General features: G+C 36.0%; 1 protein-coding gene across 3 annotated transcripts; it reads right to left on the reverse strand.

The window, feature by feature from the left end:
- Positions 1-405: 405 nt before the first annotated feature.
- LOC127933945 (extracellular calcium-sensing receptor) lies at positions 406-14,463 on the reverse strand. Of its 3 annotated transcripts, none has more exons than XM_052531085.1 (6): positions 6,819-7,027; positions 6,427-6,715; positions 5,574-6,329; positions 5,224-5,451; positions 2,821-2,944; positions 406-2,653 (listed from the first exon to the last, which is right to left on the reverse strand). In XM_052531085.1, the coding sequence occupies exons 1-6, from the start codon at positions 7,025-7,027 to the stop codon at positions 1,746-1,748; spliced, it is 2,514 nt and encodes an 837-aa protein (XP_052387045.1). In that variant the 3' UTR covers positions 406-1,745. The 3 variants fall into 3 exon arrangements, with proteins under 3 accessions (XP_052387045.1, XP_052387044.1, XP_052387043.1); XM_052531084.1 differs by lacking the exon at positions 406-2,653 and adding an exon at positions 14,342-14,463 and having other exon boundaries at positions 2,665-2,944; positions 6,819-6,972; XM_052531083.1 differs by lacking the exon at positions 406-2,653 and adding an exon at positions 14,342-14,463 and having other exon boundaries at positions 2,665-2,944; positions 6,819-6,976.
- Between the last annotated feature and the right edge of the window lie 168 nt (positions 14,464-14,631).

The raw sequence follows: 14,631 nt of genomic DNA on the forward strand, positions 1-14,631 counted from the left end.
TCTGACCATGCATTTATTTGTCTTTGATTGCCATCGGCTCTCGGTATTTCCTCATTCGCCCTGTCACGTCTAAACGGTTCGAAATTATATGGCTGTGGGCCATCATAAATGTTAACTGTGGGTCTTTCCACCTCTTCCTCATCCCAGTTAGACGCCATAATCACTGAGTGCTAGAACTAGTTCTAGTAGCTGCTGAGCTGCAAGGCTGGGGCTACCTTCCAGCACGTCTACCTCATGTGACGTCATCGCCGATTTGCGTAAAAAATAACCGTTACTAACCAAAAACTACAAAAACTGGACTTTAACACCATTTTGGAGACATTTCTAACTTTATATACATATCTTGACTGCTTTACGTACCCATTAATCGAAAGTAGTGTTTAACCTGCACCATAGCCTTTAACCACATGGTTGTGTCTCTGCCATCCCTTGTTTCCCTGCTCATTAGCTCATCTTCTCTCACACCTGGTTCTTGTTTATCTTGTTTTGCTGTCTTTTGTCAGATAGCCTTAATCGTGATTGTTCACCTGTCTTCTGTGGTTTTGCTAAGGCTCCAGTGCTTGTTGCTGCAAGTGGTTTTCCTCTACCTCGTTGAGGTCTCGGGTACCCATGTGCTCTTCTCAGCATCCGCCGTCCTTGCATCTCTGCAGACTCTCTAGTGGATTATTCTACCTCTCGCTCAGATTAGCAAACTGCCTTCCTGGCCTCGTCTCAACTGCAATGTTTGCGGCTTCTGGCATCCTTTTTTTTCACCCACCCACCTGGGTGTTATGAGATTTTATGTTTTCACGAACTGTCCACTGAAGCGTTCTCTGAGAGAGACTGAAATGCTTTATTACACTTTCCACTCCCCCCACTGACAATTCCTGCTTGAGAACTCGCAACCTTAAAAAGTTTATTTAAAAATCAAAAATGCAGAATCTTTTTTGAGAGGCAGGTTTAGAGGTATGGTTAGTATACGGGGATAGAAATATTGTTTGTATAAAAACCATTATGTCTGTGAAATGTCTCCATAAAACATGGAAACCCAGTGTTTGTGTGTATGTGTGTGACTGCTCTTCAAATCAAGTGTTCACAAGAGTGCACTTTTAAAGATTTTAAAGAGATCCACACAGGATATGAACATCTTTATCTTGTTTTTCATTTAAATGAGCTACCATCTGCTGCAGTTGTTTCCTAATTAAAAATCACTTTTAACATAAAGTCTATGAAACTGAAACAATACATTACTCATCTCAGCTCTGTTTTACACATATTACAACCATTCACATACCTCCATTAATTCAAATTGTATTAAAACTGCCATCATGACATCTCTCAGAAATGCCTAAGCTATTAATTTAGTTTAACTTGCTATAAATAAACCTACAACATATAAAATAGTAATTGAGCTAACAAATTTAGTTGACAGAATGTTTTTTAACCAAACGTTGAAATGGTTAAGTGGATTAGGTTCTGAAAGGTGCTATGGTCAACATTTGCAGGATCTGCACCATACTGGGAAAATATCCTTTGCCATCTGCTTTCCTGAACATACTACAGTTATACAGGTTTCTATTTTGATTTAATGCTTGATGCCTCCTTTCCTCTTCTGGTTATAGATTTTATCAGTGTAATTGTAGGCATATCTGAAACATATGGAATCATGCACATTTATTGCCATTATTATTTCTGAAAGTATCATAATGTTTAGTGACCATCTGTTATTTTCTTTGTGATGTCAAATGACCCATATTTGAATAATTTTATTTGTTGTAAATCTTCCCCATTATATGCTGCTTTGTATTTTGCTCAGGCTTACACATGATTATATAACATTTTGGTGCAAATATGCAAAATAGTAAACCAAAGCTTGAAGCTAAAATTGCAAATATCTCCACAGCTACAGTTAATTTTCCAGGGGAGCTAACATAAGATGGGATAAATGTGATCCATACAGCACAGAATATAAGCATACTGAATGTAATGAATTTCGCTTCATTGAATTTATCAGGCAGTGTGCGAGCCAGAAAAGCCATAATAAAGCACAAGATAGCCAGTAGGCCAATATAACCCAGAACAGCCGAAAAACCTATAGTAGAACCCAGACTGCACTCGAGAATAATCTTTTCTTTGTAATATTTCTTATTTTTGTAAGGGAATGGAGGAGATATTGTTAGCCAAAGTACACAGATAAAAATCTGTATAAGTGTAAAAACAAGAACACTGAGCCGTTGTTGTGCAGGCCCAAACCATTTCATGACATTACTTCCTGGAAGTGTCGACTTGAAGGCCATTATAACCACTATTGTTTTTCCCAAAACACAGGAGATACAGAGGACAAAAGTGATTCCAAACGCAGTGTGACGTAACATACAGGACCACTCAGTGGGCTGACCGATGAAAGTTAGTGAACAGAGGAAACACAAAATCAATGAGAAGAGCAGCAGGAAGCTCAGTTCTGAGTTGTTGGCTTTTACTATGGGGGTGTCCTTTTTGCTGTAAAACAGTACAGCTACCAGCACAGTTATTCCTACTCCAAAGAGTGAAAAAAACACTAGCACTAAACCCATAACTTCTGTAAATGACAGAAACTCTACAACCTTTAATACACATTTATTTTTCTCATCATTAGACCAGTATTCCCCTGGACATTGCTTGCAGTTATTTGAATCTGGAAAGGAAGTTGCGATCACTATAGTTATTAACAATGAATAAATCATTTATGAACACAAATGTATGAGCAAGTCATTACATGCGGAAACTGCAAAAATAAGGAATAAAAGAGAGAAGCAAATAACCAATTTTATTTGAAACTGAGATAAAAGAGCTAATGATTACCTGTCTCATTACTGATTTCTCCTTCTGCACATGGAATACAGTCATAACAGCAGACAGGTCTTCCTTTCTGTGCAGCCTTCCTAGTGCCTGGAGGACAGCTCTCACTGCACATAGACCTTGGTTTCTACATTTTAAAAAAATGTGTTGCATATTATTAGATGCAGAATAAAGATATTTATTGTTTAACTTTTTCTTTTATTTTCTTTATTTAAAAGTTTCAATGTTGGATTCCAATATGCAGTGGGAGCTATTAGGGTCTTGTGGACAGTGCTATTTTTTTTCTTTATTTTTTTTTGAACAAAAATGATTACTTTCAAACTTTGATGATTACTACTTACAGCAATTGTAATGTGCTTTTGTTCTTTTGCTCACCAGTGCCCTCTGCTGATGCTTCTGTCTGTTTGTCTCTGATCAAATCTAATTGTCACTTGGGGGCTATTTCATAAAACAAGTTTACCAAAAAAGCCATGCTTATTTAAGTTAGTCTGGCTTATTTTCACATGATTTTGTTTCATAAAGCAAAATTACCATAGCTCAGACTCAGTCACTGTGGGGACTTATGTTGGGAAACTAACCTGTTATGGAGCAGGCTAACTGTCAGGCTAAGCTGAGTTACTTTACTGACCAGTAGGAGCAGATTGATATTAACACTGACTCTCTCACATAGGCTACAATTAGTTGACTTTATTATTAGTTAAAAAATAAAAGTATACAGAAAATGCAACTTAAATAATCAAAAAAAAAAGAAAGAAAGAAAGAAAAGAAATAGGCTATAACTAACTATATTTAATAAATTGTGTTTTAAATGTAATGTTCTTTCTTTAAAAAATACAAATAAAAAATAGATCTATGAATACATTTTAACATAGTTGCCTACTTGCCCATTCAGTTGATCAGCAGTTTCTAGCCATGCAGCCCTTCTCTCTGGTTATATGACAGATGTACCTTTTATGGTTATTAGTAGAACATCAAAACCCCTTAACTGTCACTCCGTCCCAAATACGGGATGCCTACGTTGACTATACTATATTACAATCAAATCTAATCTAAATCTTGAGAAACTATATATCATTGGAAAGGTCTCCCAAATATATATTTTACCAATATTTTTTGTTACAAATTATGTAGGAAAAGTAATAGATTAATTTATGAAAAGACTGCACCCTCAGAAATCTACATTTCAAAAGGAGTTTTGACCTTTGTTTAAAAGTCCTTCTCTATCACATTTTAGAAATCATCACAAGTTATATATAACTTGAAAACATAAAATCTCAAAATTCATCCTTTAAAATCCATTTTAAAATCAGACATTGCATTAACATGTAAATGGTACATCAATATCACGTTACAAAATGTTTTCAGTCATGAATTATACAAATTTTGGATTGTATCATGCACATTCAAGTCTATCTTCAAAAACGTGAGTGACAGTTAAGGGGTTAAAACATTACCATCTAAAATTGCTCATTAGAGTATTAAAGCATCTAAAAGAATAAATTAAAAGTTAAAACCACTGAATTTAAAAAAATATATTAGGATATAGGATTAAAATTCTACAAGTGTCACATTTAATGTCCAACAACAAATATTTTAGCAGAATGCATATTTTATTTAGAATTATTGCACCATTATTTAATTGTGATCCATCTGTTTAGTTCATATGTGCGCAGCAGGGCCCATTCACTTGTGTAAGCCTCATCTACTCCTGACAGCAAAATGGATATATCTGCACAACATTTACAGATGTAAAATATACCTGTGCCGTAACAGTTATGCACTGAGGAAAACACAACATCTCAAATGCATTAAACAGCCCAAATATTCGCTGTTTGCCATGATGGATCAATTTGATCCATGATCAACATCAAGGGCTGCTTAAGAATAAGCGTGCACATCAAATTATCCTGACTCACTGAACCTTGATAAAGTTAGTGAGATAGTGTGAACTAAAGTTGTCATTTAGGAAACCGCTTTAGTCCCAGTTGATTTGTTAGGTTATCCCTGATTTTCTTAGAGTCTTTAATGAAACAGCCCCTTGGCCTCTTTGCTCTGAATTTATAGTCAGGTGCGACTTATTTATCAAAATTAATTTGACATGAACCGAGAGAAATTAACCAGAGAAATGAACCAATAGAAAACATTACCGTCTCCAGCCGCGAGAGGGTGCTCTATGCTGCTCAGTGCTCCTGTAGCCTACAATGAAGACATAGAGCGCCCTCTCGCGGCTGTAGACGGTAATGCTTTCTCTTGGTTCTTGGTTCTAAATAAATGTGACTTATAGTCCAGTGCGACTTATATATGTTTTTTTCCTCATCGTGACGTATTTTTGGACTGATGCGACTTATACTCAGGTGCGACTTATAGTTCGAAAAATACAGTATGTATGTATGTATGTATATTTACCTTGAGCTGTCCTCCAGCCCAGATTATGTTTTTAGTGTTGAGTACAAAGCGCTGGTCAGGGGACAGTGAGGCATCATAGTATCCAACTGTTTTAAACTTGATTGATCCATTTGAGGACTGCTGCCAGTTCACAACTTCATATTGGGCTACAACTGCACCAGTGCTGTCAAACCACACATTATCTCCCATCTTTATGGTAAAATTTACCTTTTTCAGAGTCTCAACCACCTATTGAAGAAAAGGCATTTTCGGTTAGAAATTAGTTATTCTTTTGCCTCTTTCTTTATATCATTCCCTATCATTGTCAACTGTGTGTGTGTGTGTGTGTGTGTGTGTGTGTGTGTTATTACCTGCCGTGGTTGTATTTTCGGGTCTGTTTCACAACCTTCCTTTTCTTTGCACTTTAGCAGTTTATGTAGTGAATGAGCCACAGCATAAACGGATTTGTAGACGTTGCTAGCATATCTTTGTTCTGGCACATCTTCATTGTTGCTCTTCAGCACAAGGAGATCCTGATATATGTTGCAAATTAATTCATTTTGTGAAGAATTGCCCTCAGTCTGTGTGCATGGAAAAGCTGTTTCCCAGAATTCTTTTATAACAAAATCTGCAAAACCTTCAATATTATTTTTTTTCACTGCAAATCCTAGTGATCCTCCTAGAACATGAAAACTATTTGAAGTGATCATACTGTCTGCTGTTATCCATGCCTCCACACCTATTACTTGTAGGCCTGTAATGTTCTGAATTATTAACTGATCAAGTAGATTGTTCATCTCAAAATTGGTCAGAAATGCAACAATGACTTTTGCTGTGCTTTTTTTTATTGTATCTATAACGTTTTTGAGTTTTTCAGGCTCTTTTCTCTGAAATTTCACAGTGTAGTCCACACAAATGCCCTCTTTCTCAGCTGTATTTAGAAATATAGCCATTCCGTAGTTTCCATAGTCATTGTCACTGTTCACAGCTCCCACCCAAAACCAGCCAAAATGCTTGATAATGTATGCAAGTGCTCTGCTCTGGTGGTAATCACTAGCAATAGTCCTGAAGAAATAGGGATAATCTTTCCTATTACTGAGGCATTCGCATGAGGCTGAGGGACTTATCTGAAAAAAAAAAAAAAAAAAACACATACACACAGGAAACAGTAAAACAGTTATCGTTATGGTAATTATGTCAAACATTTAGTGTTTTGCTCCTTACCACCGGAATTTTAAAAGGCCCCGTAGTTCTGGACAAAATCACTGTGTTGGAAGACTCTGTTTCTCCTATGATAGCATGTATAGGAGACTGTCCATTGCATCTGTCCCCAGATACAAATTCCTGACCATTCATTAATGCCATATTTGCACCCATAGAAGATAGTATTGAACCACAGGTATCATAAATTTGGTAGCCAATAGAAACATTTGGAAGTAAAGTTACGCTTCTGTTAATCTCCTCAATGGCAAAGATCATGATTTGAGCCATTCTGAAATCTCGTAGACTCACACTGAGAAGAATAAATACATAAATGACCAGAAGGTTAAATAAACATCTTTTTTTCTTTAATTGCTGTAAGTATTCTAAAATTAATGTTTACAGTAAAAAACAACCTTGAGCATGAGAAAAGCTGAGGCTTTTGCGTGAAGTTAAAAGAAGGTAATGTCTCTATGCTGTGGATTGGAAAAAGTGCTCCAATAGTTATGTCTCCATCCTTTGATAACAGCGGGTATTTAGGGTCTCCCATCATACGGCAAAGAGGCTTTTCTGCCTTTGCGTGAAGTTTAAAGAAAAGCAGAAGTATGCAAAAGAAGACAGACATCCGAAACAATGAGTTTACTATGGCCAAATGCAACTGGCTTGATACTGGCTTGATATTTTAACTTTTATGCATATGTTTAATATGGATGGCTGATTTATGACCTCATAGGGCAGGACATGGGTCAAGTCAAGCATGGGTGGAATAGAATCAAGCTATTATGATATAAGCCAGAATAACACTGTGAATATTGAAATAATCAGTTGTTGCTGTGAAATTATATTTGGATACATAGTGTCTAACAATTGATGGTTCTTACATACATTTTTTATTCTAAATGTATTCTCATTTATTTATTGTATGATGAATAATTTTTGAAGTTATTCATTATTTGTTCTACTACACAGAACTCAAATTATTTGCTAATATTTAATTATTTTCTATTTAAGTTCTTAATGTACGTTCTTTTTCTATTTAATTCCCTTTAAAGGTATTTTGCTCTGAATCAAAAGCTGATGCTATGGTGAAATCATATGTCTGAAACGCTTGTGCAACTACTCCAATCTTTATTGGTGCTGTGTGACTTACATTTACATTTACATTTATTCATTTAGCAGATGCTTTTATCCAAAGCTGAAGATGAAGACAGTGGAAGCAATCAAAAACAACAAAAAGACCAATGATATATAAGTGCTATAACAAGTCTCCGTTAGGTTAACACAGTACACGTAGCATGGGATTTTAAATAATATAATAAATAAAAAGAAAACAGAATAAATAAAAGAATAGAGCAAGCTAGTTAGAGGTCTTTACACACACACACACACACACACACACACACACACACACACACACACATACAATTGCATAATAAATGAAAAGAAAATGTGTGTTAAAGTTAGAGGGTCAAATAAAGATGGAAAACATGTGTTTTAAGCCGATTCTTGAAGATGGCTAAGGACTCAGCTGCTTGGATTGAGTTGGGGAGGTCATTCCACCAGGAGGGAACATTTAATTAAAAAGTCCGTAAAAGTGACTTTGTGCTTCTTTGGGATGGCACAATCAAGCGACGTTCACTTGCAGAACGCAAGCTTCTAGAGGGCACATAAGTCTGAAGTAACAAATTTAGGTAAATGGGTGCAGAGCCAGTGGTAGTTTTGTAGGCAAACATCAATGCCTTGAATTTTATGCGAGCAGCTATTGGAAACCAGTGCAAATTGATAAACAGAGGTGTGATGTGTATTATTTTTGGCTCATTAAAAATTAATCTTGCTGCCACGTTCTGAATTAATTGTAAAGGTTTGATAGAATTGGCTGGAAGACCTGCCAAGAGGGCATTGCAATAGTCCAGCCTGGAGAGAACAAGAGCTTGAACAAGGAGTTGTGCAGCATGTTCCGAAAGAAAGGGCTTGATGAAGGCAATGACTTGTGATGTGTAATGACAGACAGCAGAAGATATAAAGGGTTGGATGTCGAAAACTGGTTCCATTTTAGAACCAGTTCCGAATTTCCAAGAAACAGGTATTCGGTAAGACACATGCATTTAGATTCTGCTTAAAAATTCCTGCATTTATATTTTGATGTGATTAAAAACACTATTAAGTGCAGGAACGAAAATAACTTGTGCCCTGTTTGCGTGCAGTGCACACGAAGCGCAAGCACGAGCACAAAAAAACGGTGGTCGGCGGTACGGTTTCTTGTTTTTTGTCCTTTCTCAAACTGTTCTGTGGATTTCAACTGTAGTAAAGGTTGTTCTGGGCTGACAATGACTTTCATATTTGTCAACCAATATACAGAAAACGATGTTGGTATAACATCATAAACAAAGACGTTTTTATCTTACATGAACATAAAACAGGGGTTGAATGACTTCAGATTTTTTAAAGTCGACATTTATGTGATGAAAGTCGATTCCAGGTTGACTAGAAGCTGATGACGTCATCACTGAGCAAATAAGTCTGGAGCTGTGACAAACCCCTTGTGCACAGCTATGGCATATGGCATATGACACAGTGCTGCCCATATGGCTATTGCCCCATTAACAGCTAATTTTTATCAGTTCTTTTGCCTATGGGTCATTTTATTTCTCACAAATTTATGCTCATTCTAAATCAGAAACAGATATAGCAATGTAAAGATTCAATTTATATGAATGCATTAGTGAAATATATATATATATATATATTATCTGCCTTTTGTCTTGCGCTGCTTTATATAACTTTATTTTTTATTTTATTATATGTCTTTTTTTACATTCTCTTATTGTATAGTTGTATCTACATTTTATATTTTGATCTAGATTTTAAGGCTTTAATGTTAATGTTATCTGTGTGAAAATACAAAAAACATCCAAACCAAGTTAAGATTAACAATTTAATTGAGGTTCAACAAATAAAAAAACAGATGCAATATGGATAAACAAATGATAAAGCTTGGCTTATTGAATATCAGATCCCTTTCTACGAAAACACTTTTTGTAAATAATATGATCACTGATCATAATCTAGATGTGCTCTGTATGACAGAAACCTGGCTAAAACCTGATGATTACATTATTTTAAATGAGTCCACCCCCCAAGATTACTGTTATAAACATGAGCGCGTCTAAAAGGCAAAGGGGGAGGTGTTGCTTCAATTTATAACAACGTTTTCAGGATTTCTCAGAGGGCAGGCTTCAAGTATAACTCGTTTGAAGTAATGGTGCTTCATATAACATTATCCAGAGAAACAAATGTTAATGATAAATCCCCTGTTATGTTTGTACTGGCTACTGTATACAGGCCACCAGGGCACCATACATACTTTATTAAAGAGTTTGGTGATTTTACATCTGAGTTAGTTCTGGCTGCAGAAAAAGTTTTAATAGTTGGTGATTTTAATATCCATGTTGATAATGAAAAATATGCATTGGGATCAGCATTTATAGACATTCTGAACTCTATTGGGGTTAGACAACACGTTTCAGGACCTACTCATTGTCGAAATAATACTCTAGATTTAATACTGTCACATGGAATTGATATTGATAGTGTTGAAATTATGCAGCCAAGTGATATCTCAGATCATTATTTAGTATTGTGCAACCTTCATATAGCCAAAATTGTAAATTCTACTTCTTGTTACAAGTATGGTAGAACCATCACTTCTACCACAAAAGACTGCTTTTTAAGTTATCTTCCTAATTTATCCAAACTCTTAGCATATCCAAAACCTCAGAACAACTTTTTGAACAGAAACTACGGACTCTCTCTTTTCTAGCACTTTAAATACAGTTGCTCCTTTACGCTTAAGGAAGGTTAAGGAAAACAGTTTGACACCATGGTATAATGAGCATACTCGCACCCTAAAGAGAGCAGCCCGAAAAATGGAGCGCAGCTGGAGGAAAACAAAACCAGACATATTTCGTATTGCTTGGCGGGAAGTAACCTCTCCTACAGAAAAGCATTAAAAACTGCTAGATTCGATTACTTTTCTTCTCTTTTAGAAGAAAACAAACATAACCCCAGGTATTTATTCAATACAATGGCTAAATTAACGATAAATAAAGCCTCAACAAGTGTTGACATTTCCCAACACCACAGCAGTAATGACTTTATGAACTACTTTACTTCTAAAATCGATACTATTATAGATAAAATTGCAACCATTCAGCCGTCAGCTACAGTATCGCATCAGACAGTGCACTATAGACCCCCTGAGGAACAGTTACACTCATTCTCTACTATAGGAGAAGAAGAATTGTATAAACTTGTTAAATCATCTAAACCAACAACATGTATGTTAGACCCTATACCATCTAAGCTCCTAAAAGAGGTGCTTCCAGAAGTCATAGATCCTCTTCTGACTATTATTAATTCCTCATTGTCATTAGGATATGTACCCAAAACCTTCAAACTGGCTGTTATTAAGCCTCTCATCAAAAAACCACAACTTGACCCCAAAGAACTAGTTAATTAAAGACCAATCTCGAATCTCCCTTTTCTGTCCAAGATACTAGAAAAGGTGGTATCCTCACAATTATATTCCTTCTTAGAGAAAAATGGTATATGTAAGGATTCCCAGTCAGGATTTAGACCGTATCATAGTACTGAGACTGCTCTCCTTAGAGTTACAAATGATCTGCTTTTATCATCTGATCGTGGGTGTATCTCTCTATTAGTTTTATTTGATCTTAGTGCTGCGTTTGACACAATTGACCACGGCATTTTTTTGCATAGACTTGAACACTTTGTTGCCATTAATGGGAGTGCATTAGCATGGTTTAAATTGTACTTATATGACCGCCATCAGTTCGTAGCAGTAAATGAAGATGTATCATATCGATCACAAGTGCAGTATGGAGTACCTCAAGGCTCAGTACTAGGGCCGCTACTCTTCATGCTTTATATGTTACCCTTGGGAGATATCATCAGGAAACATGGTGTTAGCTTTCACTGTTATGCTGATGATACTCAGCTCTATATTTCTTCGCGGCCTGGTGAAACACACCAATTTGAAAAACGAATGGAATGCATAGTCAATATAAAAAACTGGATGACGAGTAATTTCTTACTGCTAAATTCTGAAAAAACAGAGGTGTTAATTATAGGACCTAAAAACTTGTAATAAACAAGAACACTGTCTAAGACTTGATGCCTGCTCTGTCAATTCTTCGTCATCAGTTAGGAACCTAGGTGTGTAATTTGATCACAATCTTTCCTTAGAATGCCACGTTTCTAGCATTTGTAAAACTGCATTTTTCCATCTCAAAAATATATCTAAATTACGGCCTATGCTCTCAATGTCAAATGCAGAAATGTTAATCTATGCATTTATGACCTCAAGGTTAGATTATTGTAATGCTTTTTTGGGTGGTTGTTCTGCACGCTTAGTAAACAAACTACAGCTAGTCCAAAATGCAGCAGAACCACGAAGTATGGCCATATTAGCCCGGTCCTGTCAACACTGTACTGGTTCCCTATCAAACATCGTATAGATTTTAAAATATTGCTTATTACTTATAAAGCCCTGAATGGTTAAGCACCTCAGTATTTGAATGAGCTCCTTTTACATTATAATCCTCTACGTCCGCTACGTTCTCAAAACTCAGGCATAATACCTAGAATATCAAAATCAACTGCGGGTGGCAGATCCATTTCCTATTTGGCGCCTAAACTCTGGAATAACCTTCCTAACATTGTTCGGGAGGCAGACACACTCTTGCAGTTTAAATCTAGATTAAAGACCCATCTCTTTAACCTGGCTTACACATAACATACTAATATGGTTTTAATATACAAATCCGTTAAAGGATTTTTAGGCTGCATTAATCAGGTAAACTGGAACCGGAAACACTTCCCATAACACCCTATGCACTCATCATTAGAAGAATGGCATCTACGCTAATATTTGTCTGTTTCTCTCTTATTCGGAGGTCACCGTAGCCACCAGATCCAGTCTGTATTCAGATCAGAGGGTCACTGCAGTCACCAGGATCCATTACGTATCCAGACCAGATGGTGAATCAGCACCTGGAAAAGACCTCTACAGCCCTGAAAGACAGCGGAGACCAGGACAACTAGAGCCCCAGATACATATCCCCTGTAAAGACCTTGTCTCAGATGACCACCAGGTCAAGACCACAGGAAACAGATGATTCTTCTGCCAATCTGACTTTGCTGCAGCCTGGAATTAAACTACTGGTTTCGTCTGGTCAGAGGAGAACTGGCCCCCCAACTGAGCCTGGTTTCTCCCAAGGTTTTTTTCTCCATTCTGTCACCAATGGAGTTTCGGTTCCTTGCCGCTGTCACCTCTGGCTTGCTTAGTTGGGGTCACTTCATCTACAGCGATATCGTTGTCTTGATTGCAAATAAATGCACAGACACTATTTACCTGAACAGAGATGACATCTGTGAATTCAATGAAGAACTGCCTTTACCTATCATTTTGCATTATTGACACACTGTTTCCCTAATGAATGTTGTTCAGTTGCTTTGACACAATGTATTTTGTTTAAAGCGCTATATAAATAAAGGTTATTTGACTTGACTGTGTGCACCGGGGGTCTGAGAGTAACGCAATTTCGATTCTCTGTATGTATGTACTGTACATGTGGAAAAATTGACATTAAAGCAGACTTGAACTTGAAAGTGATTGCGTGTGTGAATTAATTATACATGGCAGCGTTTCTCTAGTAGTAGTGATGCTGTGAGGTTTAGTTATTAAGAAATATATACTTGAACATTTTTGTTTCAAAGCTGTTTTACTGAGAAATCACAGAACAGTTTTGACAGTACATTTGCACACTGAATTATTATGTGTGCGTGCGATCAGCGCCTGACATATGAGTTACTGTCTTTAGCCTATGTGTGTGTGTTACAGAACAGCAGAACATTAGATTAGATCAATGATTAATTTACATGTACAATAAGAATACAAAAATAGAATGTGCGTTCAAACTGGGCTACAACAATATGTAAATATCATGTACGTTCATGATTGTATGTATATGAACGTTTATGCAAGATTAGTGAAAAACTACAATTTTGAAGTCACTGAAATAAGGTCATAAAACACATACAGACATTTTATAGCCTTTTATTGTGACCAGCCTAAGGCACACCTATGCAATAATCATGCTGTCTAATTAGCATCTTGATATGCCACACCTGTGACGTGGATGGATTATCTCGGCAAAGGAAAAGTGCTCACTATCACAGATTCAGACAGATTCGTGAACAATATTTGAGACAAACAGGCCTTTTGTGTACATGTAAAAAGTCTTAGATCTTTGAGTGCAGCTCATGTAAAATGGGGGGAAGAACAATAGAAATGTGTTTCCCCTGAAACTTGATTAGCCAGTATCCCCCCCCCCCCCCTCCATAAAAAAGCCACTTTAACCCATTTAATCCTATTTTTTTTTTTTCTGAGACATGAAAATACACAAATGTTTCATTAGTAATCCATTAAATAATAATAATAATAATAATAATAATAATAATAATTATTATTATTATTATTATTATTATTATTATTGTTAATAGTATTTATTTATTTATTTTATGATGGAAAAGTTTTTTTAATGTAAAATTGTGGGACAAATTGTATTTTATGGTCAGTCAGAATTGTGACCGGTGGGATAATGTATACTTAATTAATATATTTCTGCAGTCATCAAAATCTTAAAAAAAATATTTATCTCAGTCCAGTTAAAAATACTAATAGGAATACTGAGATTAAAATGTAAACTAATGTATTTCGAAATGTTTACTTTATTGTAACATTGTTATAACATTTATAATATTTTACATTTTAATTTAGTGCAATATTCACTGTAATTTTGTCATTGTAACATTTTAGTGCAAATGTCCTCAACTCTGGACCTAAATATCCACTTACCTACAGAAATTAGCTCCAACCATGTTTAATCACCCCTAGCTGCAACTTCTTAGTAACCCTGAAAACCTTGATTAGCTTCTTCAGGTCTATTTGATTAGGGTTGTATGATCTACTTCAGCCATCATCTTCTCATGGTGCAAAGAGGAAGTAAACTGTTCTGGTCATGTGACAATTTGCACTAACCATGTGACATAACACATATTTCATTTTTCCATATTTGTAGGACATGCACTAAAACACCAGCCCCACACACACACACACACACACACACACACATATATATATATATA

This window comes from Carassius gibelio, chromosome A18, assembly GCF_023724105.1.
Source record: "Carassius gibelio isolate Cgi1373 ecotype wild population from Czech Republic chromosome A18, carGib1.2-hapl.c, whole genome shotgun sequence".
In the NCBI taxonomy this organism is placed as follows: Eukaryota; Metazoa; Chordata; class Actinopteri; order Cypriniformes; family Cyprinidae; genus Carassius; species Carassius gibelio.

Excerpts from the sequence above, each read along its gene's own strand:
- LOC127933945 (XM_052531085.1), bottom strand. The coding sequence starts at position 7,027 with ATGTCTGTCTTCTTTTGCATACTTCTGCTTTTCTTTAAACTTCACGCA. Across the intron at positions 2,945-5,223 it reads GGGCTGGAGGACAGCTCAAG|AAACCAAGGTCTATGTGCAG; the intron begins GTAAATATACAT and ends TTTAAAATGTAG. Across the intron at positions 2,654-2,820 it reads AGAAATCAGTAATGAGACAG|ATTCAAATAACTGCAAGCAA; the intron begins GTAATCATTAGC and ends CTTCCTTTCCAG.